General features: G+C 42.0%; 1 protein-coding gene across 2 annotated transcripts in view; it reads right to left on the bottom strand.

Annotated features, from left to right (window-relative positions):
• The window catches only part of CUL5 (cullin 5), a 134,460-nt gene that overhangs the window by 113,033 nt on the left and 1,083 nt on the right, over positions 1 to 20,344 (bottom strand). The window contains exon 1 of one of the 2 annotated variants that reach the window (XM_062196961.1): positions 648 to 739. The exons of the other annotated variant lie outside the window; for it this stretch is intronic. Coding sequence (XP_062052945.1) covers positions 648 to 695 — 48 coding nt within the window. The 5' untranslated portion in view covers positions 696 to 739. Of the gene's footprint in view, positions 1 to 647; positions 740 to 20,344 lie in introns of those variants that run through there. 2 annotated transcript variants of the gene reach the window in all.

The raw sequence follows: 20,344 nt of genomic DNA, 5'->3' as shown, positions 1-20,344 counted from the left end.
TAATGCATCATGGCCAAATCCAAATGTTTAAAAGAAATTTAAAAAATCTAGCTTCTAAAACATAAAACTCAATGTTCAGTATCTAGTAAAAAAATTATGAAGCATGCAAACCAGCAGAAAATATCCATTAAAAAAAGGATGTGGGTGCAGAAATGACATGGATAACATATTTAGTACATAAGGATGTTAAGTCAGCTTATTTGCAACATGATCAGAAAGGTTGAGGGGAAGAGGGAATAGCACAGAAATGAAAAAGTTTTTTTAATGAATTTTCAGTAATCTGCGGAACATCAAATGACCTAACCTATATAAAGATGGAGTCATGGGGCTGGCACTGTGGAATAAGGGGTTAGGCCGCTGCCTGCAATGCCATCATCCCACACGGGTGCCAGTTCAAAGCCAGGATGCTCCACTTCCAATCTAGTTCCCTGCTAATGTACCAGGGAAAGCAGTGGAAGACAGCCCAAGTGCTTAGGCCCTTGCACTCACATGGAGACCTGGAAGAAGCTCCTGGCTACAGCCAACCCCAACCCCATCGCTGGGGCCATCTGGGGAGTGAACCAGCGGGTAAAGATTGCCCTCTCTCTCTGTAACTGTGCCTCTCAAACAAATAAAATAAAAAAAAATTTTTTTAAAGATTTGCTTACTTGAAAGGTAGAGTTACAGAGAGGCAGAGGCAGAGAGAGATTTTTCATCCAATGGTTCACTCCCCAAATGGCTGAAACGGCTGGAGCTGGGCTAATCCAAAGCCAGGAGCCAGGAGCTTCTTCTGGGTCTCCCTCACAGGTACAGAGTCTAACCACTTGGGCCATCTTCCACTGCTTTTCCAGGCTGTAGCAGAGAGGTGGATCAGAAGTGGAGCAGCCAGGTCTCAAACTGGTACCCGTATGGGATGTTGGCACTGCAGGCAGCATCTTTACCAGCTACGCCATAGTACTCACCCCTAAAATAAATCTTAATAAAAAAAGGAGTCTTGGGGTGGGGATAGGAGCAATAATTAAAGGAAAAAAGGCAAGAAGAGTTCCTAATTTGATGACAACTATAAATCCACAAATACTAGACATCAAATTATAAGAAAGTAGAATCAGTGAAATCAAGGCCTTAGTGGTGGAGCTGGATCATTCAAATAAAAGCACTAGAGGAAATCAGTATTAAGGTTTAAACATAATTTAGCCCCTGAAACACATGATGTTTACGCCTAAAATCTTATGGAAACAGTTAATGGGTTAATATCAGTAGGTTAAGGGTACATACTTAATATAATTATGGGCCTAATGGGAGGTGTTTAGGTCACAAGGGGCTTGCCCTCAGATGGTTGCTCTCCAGAGAAGGGTTTTTTTTTGTTTTTGTTTGTTTGTTTGTTTGTTTGTTTTGACAGGAGGAGTGGAGAGAGAGAGAGAGAGAAAGGTCTTCCTTTTAGCCGTTGGTTCACCCTCCAATGGCTGCTGCGGCCGGCGCATCTCGCTGATCGGAAGGCAGGAGCCAGGTGCTTTTCCTGGTCTCCCATGCGGGTGCAGGGCCCAATCACTTGGGCCATCCTCCACTGCACTCCCAGGCCATAGCAGAGAGCTGGCCTGGAAGAGGGGCAACCGGGATAGAATCCAGCGCCCCAACCGGGACTAGAACCCAGTGTGCCGGCGCCACAAGGCGGAGGATTAGCCTGTTAAGCCACGGCGCCGGCCAGAGAAGGTTGGTTATTTAAGCTGTGTTTGACCTACTTTCCCTGCTTTCTGGCTCCCCATGTGATCATCTCTTCATCATCCTCAGGCTGTCTTGTCTTGGACTGTGTACCTCCAAACTGTAAATCAAAATAAATCTTCTTAACTTCTAAATTGCTCCTCTCAGGTATTTTAGCTAGACTAATCAAAAGCTGACTAATATAGGGAGTAATAACAGCCATATATTTTAAAGTGCGACTATGAAAGGGTTCAATTTAGCAAAAAATTGTTCATTCTATTTTTATTGCTTTGTTTAATCATTCCATTGCAAATCTTTCTTTCATGAAAATATGATACTTATCTATACAGAGTTTACACAGGCCAACAAATTTTAAAGGTATTATCTGAAGTACTCTTTTTTTTGTTTATTTTCAAATAGTTTCCTTGATGTTCACAGATAGTTTAAATATCTGATAACTAAATCTGAATTTGGTACTTATTGCCTCTATTTCACTATAATCTTCAGTATAGCTGAATATGTCACTCCATCACTGGTAGTTTTGCTTTATAATATCTGACTAATTATGTGTTATCAAGTACTATACTGTTTTAAATACTTTACAAAGACAAATTCATGAGGCTGCCTGCAGTGAGGACATCCCACATGGGATGAACTGGGCTACCCCATTTCCAATCCAGCTTTCTGCTATGGCCTAGGAAAGCAGTAGAAGATGGCCCAAGTCCTTGGCCCCTGCACCCACGTGGGAGACCCGGAAGAAGCTCCTGGCTCCTAGCTTCAGATTGGCCCAGCTCCAGCTGTTGCACTCATTTGGGGAGTGAACCAGCGAATGGAAGATCTTTCTCTCTGTCTATCCTTTTCTCTATCTATAACTCTACTCTATCTATCAAATAAATTAGTAAAATTAAAAAAAAAAAAAAACCTATACACTGAAACCTGAGATTAAGTTAGGTTATTTGCCTAAGTTTGCAGGCAATAAATGGCAGAACAGGAATTCAAATCTAAGCATTTTAGCTCTGTTAAAAAAAAAATCACATTTTTAACTACTCCCTGATTTTTTTCCCGAATAAAGAAGGGAGAGACTTCTAACCTATGGGCCAGAGCCAATTCTTAGCTTAATTCCATCAAATTTTAGATTAAATAGTGAAAATCTATGATTAAGAAACTTTAGTAGCAATGAACACACTGCTAATAAGATGAATGCATCATTACGTAAAACGCTCATTTAAAAGGCAGAGTGACAAAGAGAAAGGGAGAGAAAGATGCAGAGGGACAGGTTGACAGGTGGAGAATGAGGGGCGGGAAAGGGAGAAACAGAGAGACAGATCTTCCATTTGCTAGTTCACTCCTCAAACACCAGCAATAGATAGCCAGGGCTGAGCCAGGCTGAAGACAAGAGCCAGGAACTCCATCCAGGTATCCTACATAGATGGTAGGGGTCCAGGTACCTGGGTCATCTTCCCAGGCATATTAGCAAGGAACTGGATTCTAAGCAGAACAGCCAGGACTGGAACCAGCACTTGAATATGGGAAGCTAAAACAAGCAAAGGGTTTAAAACCACTGTGTAATAATGCAAGCCCTAGTCCTACTTGTTTTTTTTTTTTTTTTAAATATAGATTTATTTTATTTGAAAGGCAGCAGAAAGAGGACAGAAAGAGAGAGAAGTATCTTCAGTCCACTGGTTCACTCCCCCCAACAGCCACAACAGCCAGGGCTAGAAGCCAAAGCCAGAAGCCTAGAAATTCACCAGGTCTCCCCCATCAGTGGCAGGGGCCCAGGCACTTGGGTCATCTTCTGCTGCTTTTCCAGGTACATTAGCAGGGAGCTGGATCAGAAGTGGAACAGCTAGAACTTGAACCAGTGCTCACGGGATGCTGGCATCACAGACAGCAGCTTAACCTGCTGTGCCACAAAGCTGGCCCCAGGCTTACTTATTTTTAAACACAGTGTGGGAGGAAGAGGTAGAGGAGGACACTATTTCCCAAAAATTTAAATATATTTTTCCATTGAAATGAAAAATGTAACACTACACTCAGTTTAAACTTTGAGATTTTTACAGAAAAGTTTTTAAAACAAATTCTAAAAATGTTTAGAATTTTTGAAACCCAAGTAATTAATTTCAGGGAAAAAAACAAACAAAAAAAAACCACTAATAAATAACTAAAAAATAACTAACATAAGCACCTATATTTATTTTGAGAGGCTTCCTTAACTTTCATTAGCTTTATTCAACACATTTTGGGTGTTTACTATATACTGAGGCATACAAATGAAGTATCTCCAAAGAACTCACACTCCAATATAGTATGTCTTAAACTGTAGCCCACAAACTCCCGAAGATATCCAAGATAATCTGATACTCAAAATAAAAAAAAAAAAATTTTTTAGGATGGACATTTGGCACAGCGGTTAAGTCATCTCTTGGGACAGCCATATCCCATACTGGAATCCCTGAGTTCAAATCCTCGCTGTATCTGGATTTCACCTTCCTGCTGAAAGGCACCCTAGGAGGCAGCAGGTGATGACTCAAGTAGTGGGAGATCCAGATGGAGTTCAGGACTCTTGGCTTTAGCCTAGTCCAGCCCCAGAAGTTATATAACTTTTAAAATAATTTTTTAAGAAATCTAATAAAATGTGAATACTAGTAGATTCTAGACTGCATGACCTTAAAACTAAGCACTAACCAAAGAGCGAAAAATATCTGATGTTGGACCACATTAAAATTAAGAACTTCAGTTCATTAGAAGATACCATTCAGGTAGGTATTTGGTCTAGCAGTAGGTAGTGCCTAAGATGCCTGCATCCTATATAAGTACCCAAGCTTCAGCTCCTGATTCCAGGTTCCCGCTAATGCAGACCTTGAAAGTCAACAGTGATAGGTCAAGTGATGGATTCTGGCATTGTGTCTGGGAAATCTGGATTGAGTTCTTGGCTCCTGGCTTTGGCCCCAGTGTAGGGCTGCTATAGGGCATTTGGGGAGTAAGTGGTTAGGAGCTGTCTCTCAAGTAATAATTATAATAATAACAACAACACCACCAATGAGAGATGTGAGAATGCAACCCATACAGTGGGAGAAGATATTTGGAACATCTATATCCAAGAAAAACTCTTATCAAGAAGATGTGAAAAACTTCTTTTAAAAATGACTCAGAGGGGCCAGTGCTGTGGCACAGTGCGTTAGTGCCCTGGCCTGAAGCACCAGCATCCCAAAGGGGCACCGGTTTGAGATCCAGCTACTCCACTTCTGATCCAGCTCTCTGCTATGGCTTGGGAAAGCAGAAGATGGCCCAAGTCCTTGGGACCCTGCACTCTTCTGGGAGACCCAGAAGAAGCTCCTGGCTTCAGATCACCACAGTTCGGGCCGTTGCAGCCAACTGTGGAGTGAACCATAGGATGGAAGATCTCTCTCCCTCTCTCCTCTCTCTGTGTAAGTCTGACTTTCAAATAAATAAATAAAAATCTTAAAAAAAAAAAAAAGACTCAGAAAAGCAAGGCATTCTCAATTTAAAAAATGGCAAAATACTTGAACAAACCATTCACAAAGATGATATCTAGGTGCCAGTGCTGTGGAATGATAGTTTAAGCCTTGGCCTGCAACACCAGCATCCCATATCGGCACTAGTTCAAGTTCTGGCTGCTCCACTTCCAATCCAGCTCCTTGCTAATGGCCTAGGAAGGCAGTAGAAGATGGCCCAAGTGCTTAGGCCCCTGCACCCATGTGGGAGACCCAAAAGAAGCTCCTGGCAGGGGCCAGGACTGTGGTGTAGCAGGTTAAGCCACCATATGTACTGGCTGCATCCCTAATGGATACCAGTTCAAGTCCCAGCTGCTCCACTTCTTTTTTATTTTTAAGTTACCATACACGACCCATCAATTTTTTTTTTATTTGACAGGCAGAGTTAGGCAGTGAGAGAGACAGAGAGAAAGGTCTTCCTTTTCCGTTAGTTCACTCCCCAAATGGCTGCTACGGCAGGCGCTGCGCCGATCCAAAGCCAGGAGCCAGGTGTTCCCTCCTGGTCTCCCATGCGGGTATGGAGCCCAAGCACTTGGGCCATCCTCCACTGCCTTTCCGGGCCACAGCAGAGCAGCTGCTCCACTTCTGATCCAGGCCCCTGCTACTGTGCCTGGGAAGACAGTAGAGGGATGGTTCAAGTGCTTGGGCCCGACACACATGGGAGACCCAGAAGTTTCTGGTTCCTGGCTTCAGATCTGCCCAGCTCCAGCCATTCTGGCCATTTGGAAAGTAAACCAACAGATAGAAGACACTCTCTCTGCCTCTCTATAACTCTGCCTTAAAATAAAAAAATAAATCCTTAAAAATCAAAAACAAAGACAAGAAGCTCCTGGCTTCTGGCTTTGGATCTTCCCAGCTCCAGCTGTTGCAGCCATTTGGGGAGTCAAACAGCAGATGGAAGACCTCTATTTCTCTCTCTCTAAGTCAGCCTCTCAGATAAATAAATAAATCTTTTAAAAAAAGAAAGATGATATCTAAATGGTCAATTAACATATAAAAAGGCACCCATCATTAATCACCAGGGAAATATATATTAAAACCACAATGGAGTATCACTATATACCACCCAAAAGGATAAAATAGGAAAGAATGACCATACTAAGCATGAGAAAGAATGCACCAAATTCTCATCCTGCTAAGAGTATAAACTGGTACTTTTAGAAAACTAGCAGTATCTATGAAAGCTAGACACATGCTTTTTATATGATCCAGCAACTTCATTCCTAGGTGTACTTCCAACTGAAATGCACATGTCCATCTAATCAAAACACAGGTATCTTTATTTTCAGTTCACAGTATCTTTATTCTCAATGGTAAAAAACAAGAAACAGCCCAAATGTCCTTCAGTAGTACAATTCATAAATTGGACTATCTATAACAATAGAATACTATACAGCAATAAAATTAGCATATAAAAAACACAGTAGTCACTACCTTAATTTACATGTTAGAGACTTAGGACAAGAAAGAGGGCTTTAATGATATTGTTAATATTCTATTTCTAAATTTGGGTGATTATACAGATATTTTTGCCTTATTAAAAATGTATCCAACTCGGGGCCAAAGCTGTGGGTTAAGCTGCTGCCTGCAACACTGGTATCCCATATGACCAGCAGCTCAAGTCTCAGCTGCTCCACTTCCAATCCAGCTCCCTAATGTGTCTGGAAAAGTAGCAGTAGATGGCCCAAGTATTGGAGATCCTGTTACCCAAGTGGGAGACCAGCATGGAATCCTGGCTCCTGGCTTAGGCTTGGCCTAGCCCTGGCCATTGTGGCCATCTGGGGAATGAATCAGTGGATGTGAGATCTCTCTGTGTCTTGCCCTCCCTGTAATTCTGCCTTTCAAATTAATAAATAAATCTTAAAAAAAAAAAAAAATCTAAGAGTACCCTTATATATTTCTATACATATATACCATGTTTCTTTAAAAAAATTTTATTTTATTTGAAAGGCAGAGTTACAGAGAGGCAGAAGCAGAGAGAAGAGAGAGAGGTCTTCCATCCATTGGTCCACTCCCCAGATAGCCACAACAGCCAGAACTACGCCGACCCAAAGCCAGGAGCCAGGAACCTTCTCCAGGTCTCTCATGCGGGTGGCAGGGGCCCAAGGACTTGGGCCATCTCCCACTGCTTTCCCATGCCACAGCAGAGACCTGGATCAGAAGAGGAACAGCTGGGACTAGAACCAGTGTCCATATGGGATGCTGGCGCTGCAGACAGGGGCTTTATCCCACTGTACCACAGCGCTGACCCACCATATTTCAACAGTTTATTTTTTACAAGATTTATTTTAAAGGCTGAGTTACAGAAAGAAAGAGAGCGAAATCTTGCACCCATTGGTTCACTCTCCAAATGTCTGCAAAAGCTGGAGCTGCGCTGATCCAAAGCCAGGAGCCAGGAGTTTCTTCCAGGTCTCCCAAGTGGGTGCAGCAGCCCAAGTACTCGGGCCATCTTCTGCTGCTTTTCCAGGTGCATTAGCAGGGAGCTGGATCAGAAGTGAAGCAGCTGGAACTCGAACACACACCCATATGGAATGCTGGTGCTACAGGCAGCTGCTTAACCCAATGTGCCACAGCACTGACCCATGCATGGCCCTTTTTAAAGTAAACTTTAGGGGCCGGCGCTACTATGACACAGCAGATAAAGCCATGATTACATTTAACTTTGAGAAAGATCATCCATAAATCCACTGAATGAAAAACTGTTAGTTGAACAGGAAGCTATTCCAACCATCCATATGAGCAACAAATATTGAAACTAAGGCACTGGAACGGAAAGGAAGGTGTAAATATAACATGTTAAGGAAGCAGACTTTGTAAGAACAGAATAATGACAACCAGTCACCAGCTGTGTGATCCTGAGCAGTTACACCTACGTAAAATAGATTTAATAAAGTATCTATGTGTGGGGCCAGCGTTGTGGCACAGTGGGTTAAAGCCCTAGCCAGAAGCACCGGCATCCCATATGGGCACTGGTTCTAGTTCAGGCTGCTCCTCTTCCAATCCAGCTCTCTGCTATGGCCTGGGAAAGCAGTAGAAGATGGCCCAAGTCCTTGGGCCCCTGCACTCATGTGGGAGACCAAGAAGAAGCACCTGGCTCCTGGCTTCAGATAGACATCGCTCCAGCCATTGTGACCATTTGAGGAGTGAACTGACAGACAGAAGACCTTTCTCTCTGTTTCTCCCTCTCACTGTCTGTAACTCTACCTCTCAAATAAATAAATAAAATCTTTAAACAAACAAACAAAAAAAGGTTGTTGAAAAGATTTAATAATATATGTAAAATGTTTAGAAAAGTGGATGGCATAAACACTGTAAATGTTGGCTACCATTGTAACATCAGCACTTTCACTACAACTACTACTACTTCTACTGCCACAATAACAAGATTTGTGAAAATTAAATGTGGGAATGAGAGAATACTAAAAATGGTTTAACACAGGAAAGTCCTAAACTCTCAAATGATCGTAGTTCCTCCTCCCACCTTTACTCCTCAGTATAATTCAAAATATAAACGGTACTAAATCCTAAAACACATATAGGTCAAATGTCCAAAAGTCTTCTTTAGAAAATTATATGAAATATAATCCCATCCACATTTTTTTCCTGATGTGTTCATGCTTCTTCTGCCTATAGATAATACAAGATGGCTCAAAGATTTCTGACTCGAGTGAAGAATAGAGGAATTACTAACCCAAGAAGAAATGTCAGGGGAAGAATGAAATGGATACTTTGGTAGAAGATGAGCTCAGTTTTGTGCTTAAGCAAATGTAGAAACTATACTTCTTGGCCTTCCAGTCTTTTTCTGTGTCCTCTCTTTATTTTAAATAAAAGTTAGTATACTACTAAATTGCATTTTATTTAATGTTTTCCCCTCAAGTCTCTAGAAAAAGGAAAATTAGTGTCAGTTTCTCACAATTAGGAGAGATAAGATGAACACATTATTTTAAAAAAGGTAAAAGTGACTGGCGCTGTGGCACAGTGGGTTAAAGCTCTGGCCTGAAATGCCGATATCCCATATGGGCACCGGTTCTAGTCCCTGCTGCTCCTCTTCCAATCCAGCTCTCTGCTATGGACTGGGAAGGCAGTAGAAAATGGCCCAACTCCTTGGGCCTCTGCACCCATTTGGGAGACCCAGAAGAAACTCCTGGCTCCTGACTCCAGATCAGCTCAGCTCCAGCCGTTGCAGCCATTTAGGGAGTGAACTAGTAGATGGAAGACCTCTCTCTGTCTCTACCTCTCTCTGTAACTCTTTCAAATAAATAAAAATAAATCTTTAAAAAAAAAAAAAGATGAAAGAAAAAAAAAGTGAATATACGTGACCTTTCCCTGCTCTAATCAGTATAAAGAAAACAGGGTCTCTTAATGTACCATGTTGGTTGTCCAGACCCAAATAAAACACCTTCAGTTTTATCCAGAAAGTATTCCCTAACAGAAGAATCAGTTGTAAAACAGATTTCCCAGTACCGTGCTAGTCTCTCTCACCTGTAGCTATGGCAGCTGTTTCAAAGAAAAACAAATGCAAATTAGGAATAAAGTGGATTACAGAATAGAGTAGTTTAATTTTTCAAAATGTCTTTGGGGTACAGGGAGGTGTTACAGGCCAGGAAAGAAGAATGCTATACAGATTTTTCTAGAATTTATCACTTAAAAAAATCTGCACATCCCCTATGGAAGCTTAAGAGTGCTTTTTTGAGCAATGAGGTCACCTATTGCAATTCCATTTTATAATCCTAAGAATATATATATATATATATATATAAAATTTTTTGTGCAAAGACTGGATTTGGCATCATGTTAAAAAATAAAAATGTTCAATCACATGAAAGTACACACACAAAAAAGGCCCAGTGTTGTGGCATAGCAGGTTAAGCTAACGCCTGTGACACTCGCATTCCATACTGGTTTGTGTCCCAATTGCTCTACTTCTAAGGCAGTTCCTTGCTAATGGCCTGGGAAAGCAGCCAAACATGGTCCAAGTGGTTGGGCGCCTGCCACCTACCCATATGAGAGATCAAGAAGAAGCTCCTGGCTTTGGCCTGGCCCAGCCCTGGATGTTGAGGCCATCTGGGTGAGTGAACCAGCTGATGGAAGATTTACCCCTGTGACTTTGCCCTTCAAGTAAATAAATAAACATTTTTTTAAAAAGTAAACAAAAATTTAGAAATTCAATGACTTGTAAAATGTTTCAAAATGTTTATTTGAGAGACCCTGGATGTTGCAGCCATTTGGGGAGTGAACTAGCATGGAAGACATCTTCCCTCCTCACCTCTCTCCCCTCTTGCCCTCTTCCAAAAACTAAACAAACAAATCCTTACATTAAGAAAAAAAATATAATGGGGAAGAAAGGGCACAGATGATTTTAAAAGTTGCTAGTTTTGAATGCTATTATTTTTTGCCTTTTCTTCAACCTTTTCTTTCATCCTAACTTTTCTTGTACTTTTTTCATCATGAAGTTTTAAAAAGATGAGTAGCAATAGTAACTACATTCTTTGTTTGCTTTTTAAAACAACATTTATTTATTTGAAAGGTCAAGACAGAGAGAGAGAGGGAGAGAGAAACAGACTGAGAGACAGAGTGATTTACCATCTGCTGGTCCACTTCCACAATGTCTTCAATAACCAGAGCTGGGTCAGGCTGAAGCCAGGAGCCAGGAACTCCATCCTGGTCTCCCATGTGAGTGGCAGGGGCCCAAGTACTTGAGCTACTAGTGTTCTCAGTTACATGATTCTAAAATCACAGTTACCAAGTCCCATTAACCAAAAGAACCACAAAATTTCAGTACATATTTGAATACTGGTATTTCTCACTAGGTTCCAGCCACTAACCTTTTAAAGGTGTTCCTAAAATAGGCCAAACTGGTCACAGTATCTCAAGATCTTTGCCTTATGTATTTGTTACTTTAACTAAAACATCTGATAGCAAGGAAGAGATTTATTTCAGTTTACAGTTTTAGAAGTTCACTGTCCAAGATCAGACTGTCCCATTAGTTCAGGCGTCTGCTGAGGCTGGAGTTAGGTAGAGGGACTATCACATGGCAAAGCCAGGAAACAGAGTGAAAAGCTAGGCTGAATTCAGCTTCAACAACAAATCCTCTCGGGGCCGGCACTATGGTGCAGCGGGTTAAAGCCCGGGCCTGAAGCGCCGGCATCCCATATGGGCACTGGTTCTAGTTCAGGCTGCTCCTCTTCCAATCTAGCTCTTTGCTATGGCCTGGGAAAGCATAAGATGTCCCAAGTCCTTGGGCCCCTGCACCTATGTGGAAGACCCAGAGGAAGCTCCTGGCTCCTGGCTTCGGATCGGCACAGCTCCGGCCATTTCAGCCATCTGGGGAGTGAACCAGCATATGGAAGACCTTCTCTCTGTCTTTCTCTAACTCTTTCAAATAAAATAAATCTTAGAAAAAAAAAATCCTCTCATGAGAACTACCTTCCAAGGGCAAGCCCTCAGGGAACTAAAAGACCTCTGCATTGGCAACACCTCCCAGAAAATGAGATCAAGTCTTGGCCTTTAATCCACTAACCATTAACATTAATCTATTAATCACTAATGTGACTTCAGTAACCAAGTCCCCAAAACATAGGCCTTTGAGGGACACCCAAACTATCATCCAAATCATAATACCTTAGAATGCAGATCATTCAGGTCTCAGTTCAATATCATCTCAGAGAAGCCATCCTAAAACAAGCTAAAATGTCCTTCCTCCATTCCTCTCTGCATATTCAAAGTCAGTGTCTTGAGCTGGTAGAAGAAATGCTTTGATTGGCTATGAGAATGAAATTTCAATTCAGACTAAACTGGACTCTTTTAAAAGACCAGAGAGTTGTGGGATATATCTGAAATGCCATCATTTGGCAGGGAAAGAAAATTCAACAGAACATTGTTGAAAACAGTACATGCGTGATTAAAAATAATAACAGTATCTCCACCTTCTGAACACTCCCAATAACATTATATTCATAATAGCTCTCATTACTAGCAAAAATTATGCAATATATTATTTCTTTGGTGTTAATATTTACCCATGACAATATAAGTTCCAAAGACTAAGGACCTTTGTCTTTCACATTCCCTACTGTATCACTGACACTGAAAATAGTAACCAGCATGGAGTAGATGCTCAGATATTTATGGAATGAACAAACTCCAGTTATACAGATCAATTACCCTTGATAATACTTGTATGTATTCCATGTATTTGACCAATGCTTTAACCTAAGCTGTACTTTGCTTTGTTTACAGAGTACATCAAGGCACCTATTTTCTTGACCTACTACACCAAGGCAATAGCCAGATGGCTTTTAGTGACACAACTGGGTTTTACCACCAAGACCAAAAACCGAAATCTAGTAAGAATACATGCTTACTGTCATCCTGCTACCTCCCAGCAGTCTAAAACTCCCCTCCTCCAATCCACTGATAAGAGATCTCTTAAAGTTTATTCTCGGAATACACTGTCACATCCTTTTAGTAGCTTTTTAAACAAAGATTTATTTATTTGAAAGTAAGAGTTTCAGAGAGGGAGAGACAGAAACTTTTTTTTGAAGATTTATTTATTTATTTGAAAGACAGAGTTACAGAGAGAGAGAGAGAGACAGAGAGAGAGGTATTCCATCCTCTGGTTCACTCCCCGATTGGCCACAACGGCCGGAGTTGCGCCGATCTGAAGCCAGGAGCCAGGAGCTTCCTCTGGGTCTCCCATGTGGGTGCAGGGGCCCAAGGACTTGGCTATCTTCTACTGCTTTCCCAGGCCATAGCAGAGAGCTGGATGGGAAGAGGAGTAGTCAGGACTAGAACCAGTGCCCATATGGGATGCCGGCGCTTCAGGCCAGGGCTTTAACCCATTGTGCCACAGCGCCGGACCCGAAACTTTTAGTAGCTTTAATTAACCTATCACCTCCAGAGGCTGGCACTGGCACTGTAAGGTAGTGGGTAAAGCCACCACCTGCAGTGCTGGAGTCCCTCCCAGCTGCTCTGCTTCCAATCCAGCTCTCTGCTGCAGCCAGGGAAAGTAGCAGAAGATCGCCCAAGTGCTTGGGCCCTGGCACCCACGTGGAAGACCGGGAAGAAGCTCCTGGCTTCGCATCTGCTCAGCTCTGGCCATTGCAGCCATTTGGGGAGTGAACCAGCAAATGGATGACCTCTCTCCCTCTCTCTGCCCCGGCCTCTCTGTAATTCTGCCTTTCAAATAAACAAACCTTTAAAAAAAAAAATCACCTCCAGATTATAGTAATTGATTATCTTCACGGAACACGAGTCTCCCATTTACATTTATCACACAGTTTCAGAGACACTGATTTAAAGCACTATTTCCATTCTCACTCCTACCTACAGCCAACATAAATTCTGCTTATTTTGTTTTCTCCTCGTGTCAACTGCAACCAGAACTAGAAAGTTCAGTGGTGTGAGGGAAGGAGGCTCTATGGCTCATGTTCCTCTTGTATGCTTACTTCAGAAAATGAGTTTCTATAAACCCAATAAAAAAAAATCAGAAAGAAAATGTAAATAATATATATTACTCTATTCTTTACCCTGATTGTTATTATCACAGTCTGACTTCAGCATAAAGACAGAGAGGCAAAATGGAGGGAGGTCTTCTACCCTGACCTCCGACCCCCATTCACTTCCCAAATGCCTTCAACAGGCAAAAAGGCCAAAAGTCAGGGGCCAGAACTCCATATGGCCCCCCCACATAGGTGGCAAGGACTCAAGTACGTAAGCCATTATTTGCTGCCTCCCAGGGTACACACCAGCAGGAAGCTGATATAGGATGTTAGAGTCCCAACCTGTGACTTAACTGCCGCCACAAACACCTGCCCCTGCTTTTATGTTCATGGCCTCTCTTCCCCACAAAAATGTAAGTTATACAAATGCAGGAGTTTGCTTGCCTAGTTCAACATTACCTAGTTAGAATTAGAAAATGCTAAGTTCTTATTCAGTGAACAAATTTATTTTCCACAGACTTAGTAACCCTTGTTATGGTTTCAATAACTATGGTATCAGCACCAACGTCACTCATCCAAAGTCATCCCACAAATAGGATTCTGAAACATAAAAAATTATTCTATTTTATGTGTAAAGAGCCAACAATAGGTTGAAGGCTTGACAATATCTCACTTTGTTCCCAAATAGTCATCACCATTATCACTGGAACTTTATTTCAAACCCTCTTGCCAAGCACTGAAGGCTCTTCACAACTTTGTATTCCTATATCCTATTTCCCTGTATTCTAGACTCTTTTCTACAACTCCAGGGAGCACCATCCAGATAGAATGTAGCAGAGCATGCAATCCTACTTATACCACATCCAAATTGGTCCAGTTTCTATTCCTACCAAACTTGCTCCCAATCACCACCTACAAAAAGTCTACCCACAGGCCAGCACTGTGGCATACTAGGTTAAACCTCTGCCTGTGGTGCTGGCATCTCATATGGGTACCCGTTTGAGTCCCAGCTGCTCCCTACGAATGCACCTGAGAAAGTAGTGGAAGATGACCCAAGTGGTTGGGCCCCTGCACCTACATGGGAGACCCAGAAGAAGCTCCTGGCTCTTGCCTTTGAACTGGTCCAGCTCTGGCCATTGTGGCCTTTTGGGGAGTGAACCAACAGATGGAAGATCTCTCTGTCTCTCCCTCACTTTGCAACTCTGCCTCTCAAATAAATAAACAAATCTTAAAAAAAAAAAAAAAAAGTCTACCCATTCTTCAAAATGTAGCTCTAATGCTTTCTCCAAAAAACTTTCTTGGACCAAACTACCTGAAATTATTTCCCCAATCTGTGAAGGACCACAGAGCAGTTGTTCACACATCTCATATTTCTACCTAATAGTAAACCATTAGTGCCTTTTAGTCTCCTTTTGTATATGGTGAATACTCAAAGAGCATGGAACCTGCCTTAATGTACCTTTGTATTCTTCATGGTGTTTCACACATACAGGTGTCTAATAAATTAAACTCTTCTCTAATAACAAATTCTACAGCTACTTTGAATCACTGCTTTCTCTTTCCATTTGCTTTCTTCTCAAAGGATAAAAAGGCTTCCACTAGAAAAAGTGCACTCATATTTCAGTTTAAAGCTTGGATTCTCTTGTGGGTTGGTTGTATACCATTAATCCCTTGTGTCTCTCTCTAGATGTCATTAGGAGAAAGAGAAAGTGACAGTTCTTGGGGAGAAGATCTTTGGCAAGCTAGCAAACCAACAAGTAACCAGGCAGGGAGGAGAGAGAGGAGAAGGGAGGGAGAGAAGAGGGGGGAAGGAGAGGAGGGAGGAGGGAGGAGGGAAAGAGCAGGGGGGAGGGAGAGAGGAAAGAAGCATGCACTAGTTATTAAGGAATGAACATGAAGCTGCAAAGACGTCAAAGAATTGGAACCATCAAAAGTATCAAGCAGGAGAGTGAGATGGTCAGAACTGTGTTTTGGTCTAGAGATCAGATCAGAACTAAGATAAAAATAGTGAAATCACGGGAGTTAAAACTGTCCCAGAAAAAAAAAGTACAAAGATGGAAAAGAACTGAAGATTAAATCCTAAGAAATAATTATACTGGAAGGAGGGGGGAAGGTCAATGAAAAACAACAGTGATTTCAGAGACAGTAGAGCAAGGAAAGAATGTCATAAAACCAAGAGAAGCAAGCAACTGTATCACAAGAGAGGATAAATGTTATCAGAGAAGAATCAGGTTGCTAGATTGACAGTTTCCATATAATTGGATGGAGGGGGGTGGTGAGCCTTATCACAGTCAAGGAAAAGAATGAAATATTATAAAGGGAGCAGGTGGGAGCTGCTTTTCCAAAAAAAAAAAAAAAAATGTGACAGTGAATGAAGACAGAAAAGGGCAAAAGTTTGAGTCAGAAACACAGTACAGGTTAAATTTCTATGAGGAGATACATGAACTTTCTTATAGTTATACAAGTGAGAAGAAGGGAGCAGGAACTAGCCACCAAGTCCTGGGGGGAAATGAGGGCTAAACAAGAACAGATAAAAGGAGACAAGTTAAGAGCTGGCTCTGGAAGCAGGTGTTTGGTGCAGCAGTTGGCACTTGGAATGCCCACATCTCATATGGGAGTGCCTGGTTAGATTCCTGGCTACTCCACTCCTAGTCTACCTTCTTGCTAATCCACACCCTGGAAGGCAGCAGATGATGGCTCAAGTAACTGGGCCCCTGCCCCCCGCATAAGACCTGGATGGAGTGCTGGCTTGGGCCCAGCCTAGCCCCAGCTCTTGCAGGTATTTGGGAAGGGAACCATGGGGTTGAAGATATCTCTCTCTGAGCAGGCAGTCTTTTGGCCTAGCCCTCAAGATACACACATCCCATACAGGAGTGCCTGAGTTTGAGTACCAACTACACTCCTGATTCCAGCTTCCTGATACTGCACAACCTGAGAGGCAGCAGGTGATGGCTCAAGTAGTTGGATCTCTACCACCCACATGGGAGACCCAGAATGAGTTTCTGGCTCCTGTTTTTGGCTTGGCCTTTCCAGCAGTTGAGGGCATTTGATTTGAGGAGTGAGTGGATGGAAGCTTTGTCTCTCTCTACAATAAGGACAATAATTTAAAAAAAAAAAAAAAAAAAACTCGCTTGAAAAAAGAGGTGGCTAGGGGCTGGCGCTATGGCACAGCAGGTTAACACCCTGGCCTGAAGCGCCAGCATCCCATATGGGCACCGGTTCTAGTCCCAGATGCTCCTCATCTGATCCAGCTCTCTGCTATGGCCTGGAAAAGCAGTAGAAGATGGCCCAAGTCCTTGGGCCCCTGCACTCGCGTGGGAGACCTGGAAGAAGCTCCTGGCTTTGGATCGGTACAGTTCCAGCTGCTGGAGCCATCTGGGGAGTGAACCATCAGATACAAGACTTCTCTCTCTGCCTCTCCTCTCTGTGTAACTCTGAATTTCAAATAAATAAATAAATAACTCTTTAAAAAAAAAAAAAAAAAAGAGGAGGCTAGGGAGATCTAGAAAAATCTGTGGTATTGACCAAAAAAGTTAAGGGCATGCCAAACAGGTGGGTAAAATAACGTGCTATGAATTAAGAGAGGTGAGACCCAGAGAGAGGGGAAAAAAGTTTGAATAATATTGCTTGAAATAGGTAATCAAGTGGAAATGAAGAAAATGAGCAATGAGGACCCAGATAACATAAAACAAAAGGAACAAGAATCATATATCAGAAGTAACCTAAAGGTTGGCACTGTGGGCAGATTAAGCTGCCACCTGCTGTTCCAATATCCCTTATCTCCACCAGTTCCAGCCCCAGCTTCTTGCTAATGTGTCTAGGAAAGTAGCAGAGGATGACTCAAGTGCTTGGGACCCTGCTCCCTCGTAGGAGACCTGGATAAAGCTCCTGGCTTCTGTCTGTAGCCTGGCCCAGCCCTGGCCATTGGAGCCATCTCGGGAGTGAACCAGAGGATGGAAGATCTTTCTCTCTCCCTCTAATTCTGCCTTTCAAATAAATCTTAAAAAAAAAAAAAAGTAGGCCTGGTCCTGTGGCATAGAAGGTTAAGCCTCTGCCTGGGGTGCCTGCATCCCATATGAGCACTGGTTCAAGTCCCAGCTGCTCCACTTCCAATCCAGCTCCCTGCTAAAGTGCCTGGGAAAGCAGCAGAGGATGGCCCAACAAGGGAGACCCAAAAAAAGCTCCTGGCTCCTGGCTTCCACCTGACCCAGCTCCAGCTGTCACAGTCATTTGGGGGATGAACCAATGGATGGAAGATGTTTCTGTCTCTCCCTCTCTCTCTGTAACTCTGCCTTTTGTATAAAATAAGCCAATCTTTAAAAAAAAAATCTAAAACAGAAGACAGAATTACAATACCAGATTCTCACAAATGTTCTATAGGCACACTTTGTAAACAACAAAAATAAAGTGGTAATTTGGAAAGGTTTTTGGAGATACAAATCCTCTAAGTGGTTGATACTTATACATGTCAAAATATACTATACAAATGTATACCCAAAAGATTTTCAAGATCCAGTGACAGTCCACTCTTTTTTTTTTTTTTTTTTTTTTTGACAGGCAGAGTGGATAGTGAGAGAGAGAGACAGAGAGAAAGGTCTTCCTTTTTGCCGTTGGTTCACCCTCCAATGGCCGCTGCGGCCGGCGCATCGCGCTGATCCAAAGCCAGGAGCCAGGTGCTTCTCCTGGTCTCCCATGCGGGTGCAGGGCCCAAGCACTTGGGCCATCTTCCACTGCCTTCCCGGGCCATAGCAGAGAGCTGGCCTGGAAGAGAGGCAACCGGGATAGAATCTGGTGCCCCAACCGGGACTAGAACCTGGTGTGCCGGCGCCACAAAGCGGAGGATTAGCCTGTTAAGCCACGGCGCCGGCCTGACAGTCCACTCTTAAACAGAGACTACAACTAGTCAAATGGATATATATGTATATATGTGTGTGTATATATATATGTGTGTGTGTGTGTATATATATGTGTGTATATATATATTTAAATGAAAAAGTTGGTGGGGTTTTTTAAAATTTTTATTTTCAAAGAAAGATCCAGAAAAAGAGATCTCACAGCTGCTGATTCACTCCCCAAATGTTGACAACAGCCTGGGCCTGGTCAGGACAAAGCCAGGTATCAAGAGCTCAATCCAGGTATCCCATGTGAGTGACAAGGATCCAACCACTTCAGTCATTATCTGATGCCACAAGAGTACATATTCCTTAACAGGAAGCTGGAGTCAGGAGCAGAGCAGGGACTGAAAACCAGGCATATGGATACAGCCTTGCATGTAAATGATCCTATAAATTATGTTACAGATCTAACCTGAGAGGATCTCACTACATTTCCCCATGAAGACAAATTTCAGTCTTACCATTTTATGACTACTTTTTAATGTACGAATATAAGATAAACTCCATCCTGACCTTCCATCTTTCGGTTATAGGTAGAAGAGATTTTCTGGCCAACTTGAAAAAGCAAACTTTGGTGATGTAGATGTGAGAATCAAATGTCTGCATCTAATTCTCACTGTATTAGTTATATATAATTAAAATCACATATTATATATTATTCACTTAGAAACTCTGCCTTTTCACATAGCCAACATCTCATAAAATTTTTACTGATATTTTCAAATATATCTTTGGTATCTGTCGTTGCATTCACTAGAGTGACTGAGTCACTTACTAGTTTTTTCCAAAGTGTCACTATCTTCTTTTTATATATAAAAGTTTGATTTGGTGATCTTTTCAACTTCTGCCCTAAGTGCCCGATTTTCATACATTCAAGCAGTTTTTTCATTCTACAGTTATGTACTGTAGAGATTCAGAATCTCTACAAGGTAAGTACTTATGTAGCATGACTGATGTTGTCTTAGATTTCTATCTCCTCCAAATAATCCTTTGTCAGGATTTAGATGAAGTAGAAATACTGACTTACTCTTTAATGAGAATAAGTTTTGATGGAGGGAAAAAGATCTTGTCCTATATCCAGGTAAGAACAAATCAAAAATCCACAAAGAATCGGGAATTCAATTATTCCTTAATGAAATCAGTAACAGAAGATACTGCTTATATAAACACAGGGATGCATTAACAGTCTACAAGTTCAACAAATTGTCTTTCTGATCTAATCTATTAAAACTTTGCTATACTATTATAAACCAAATACTAGAACAGAGTGGGTTCTTAAAGAAACAAGAGCGATAGTTCTAGTCACTTACTTTACCACATGCCAGTTATAAACTTCTGAATACACTAACACATTTAATCTTCAAAAGGCTCCTGCAAGACAGGTGCTATTAATAACTCCCTTTTACTGATGGGACACAGAGAGGTTCAGAAACTTGCTCAATGTGATACAGCTTGTAAGCGGTCAAAATTCAGCGACTCTAGTTCTAAACTGCTCACTGCCTTTTAAAAGTTGATATATTGCCTCTTAGCAAAATCTGGTCTTCATTTTTAAGACCATCCAATCTACTGGGAGCTAATGTGGGTAAAGCAGCCAAGACAGTGAGGCTTCAACACCTTTTTAACACATTTTCTATTCGATTATTTTCTGTTATTTCCATCCACACTGCCAGAAGGCATGACGGATCTACAGGAGGGATGGTCCACCCTTTGTATTTACTTCCTGAGCTAATTACCGCCCTCCCCCCTATTTGAGTCAGTACTTTTAAGGCAAAAGATCCGTACTATAAACACAACCATTTTTTCGAACCGCTGATGG

The sequence above is a fragment of the Lepus europaeus genome, chromosome 7 (genome assembly GCF_033115175.1).
Source record: "Lepus europaeus isolate LE1 chromosome 7, mLepTim1.pri, whole genome shotgun sequence".
NCBI lineage: Eukaryota > Metazoa > Chordata > Mammalia > Lagomorpha > Leporidae > Lepus > Lepus europaeus.
This window is presented reverse-complemented; position numbering and strand designations above follow the sequence as displayed.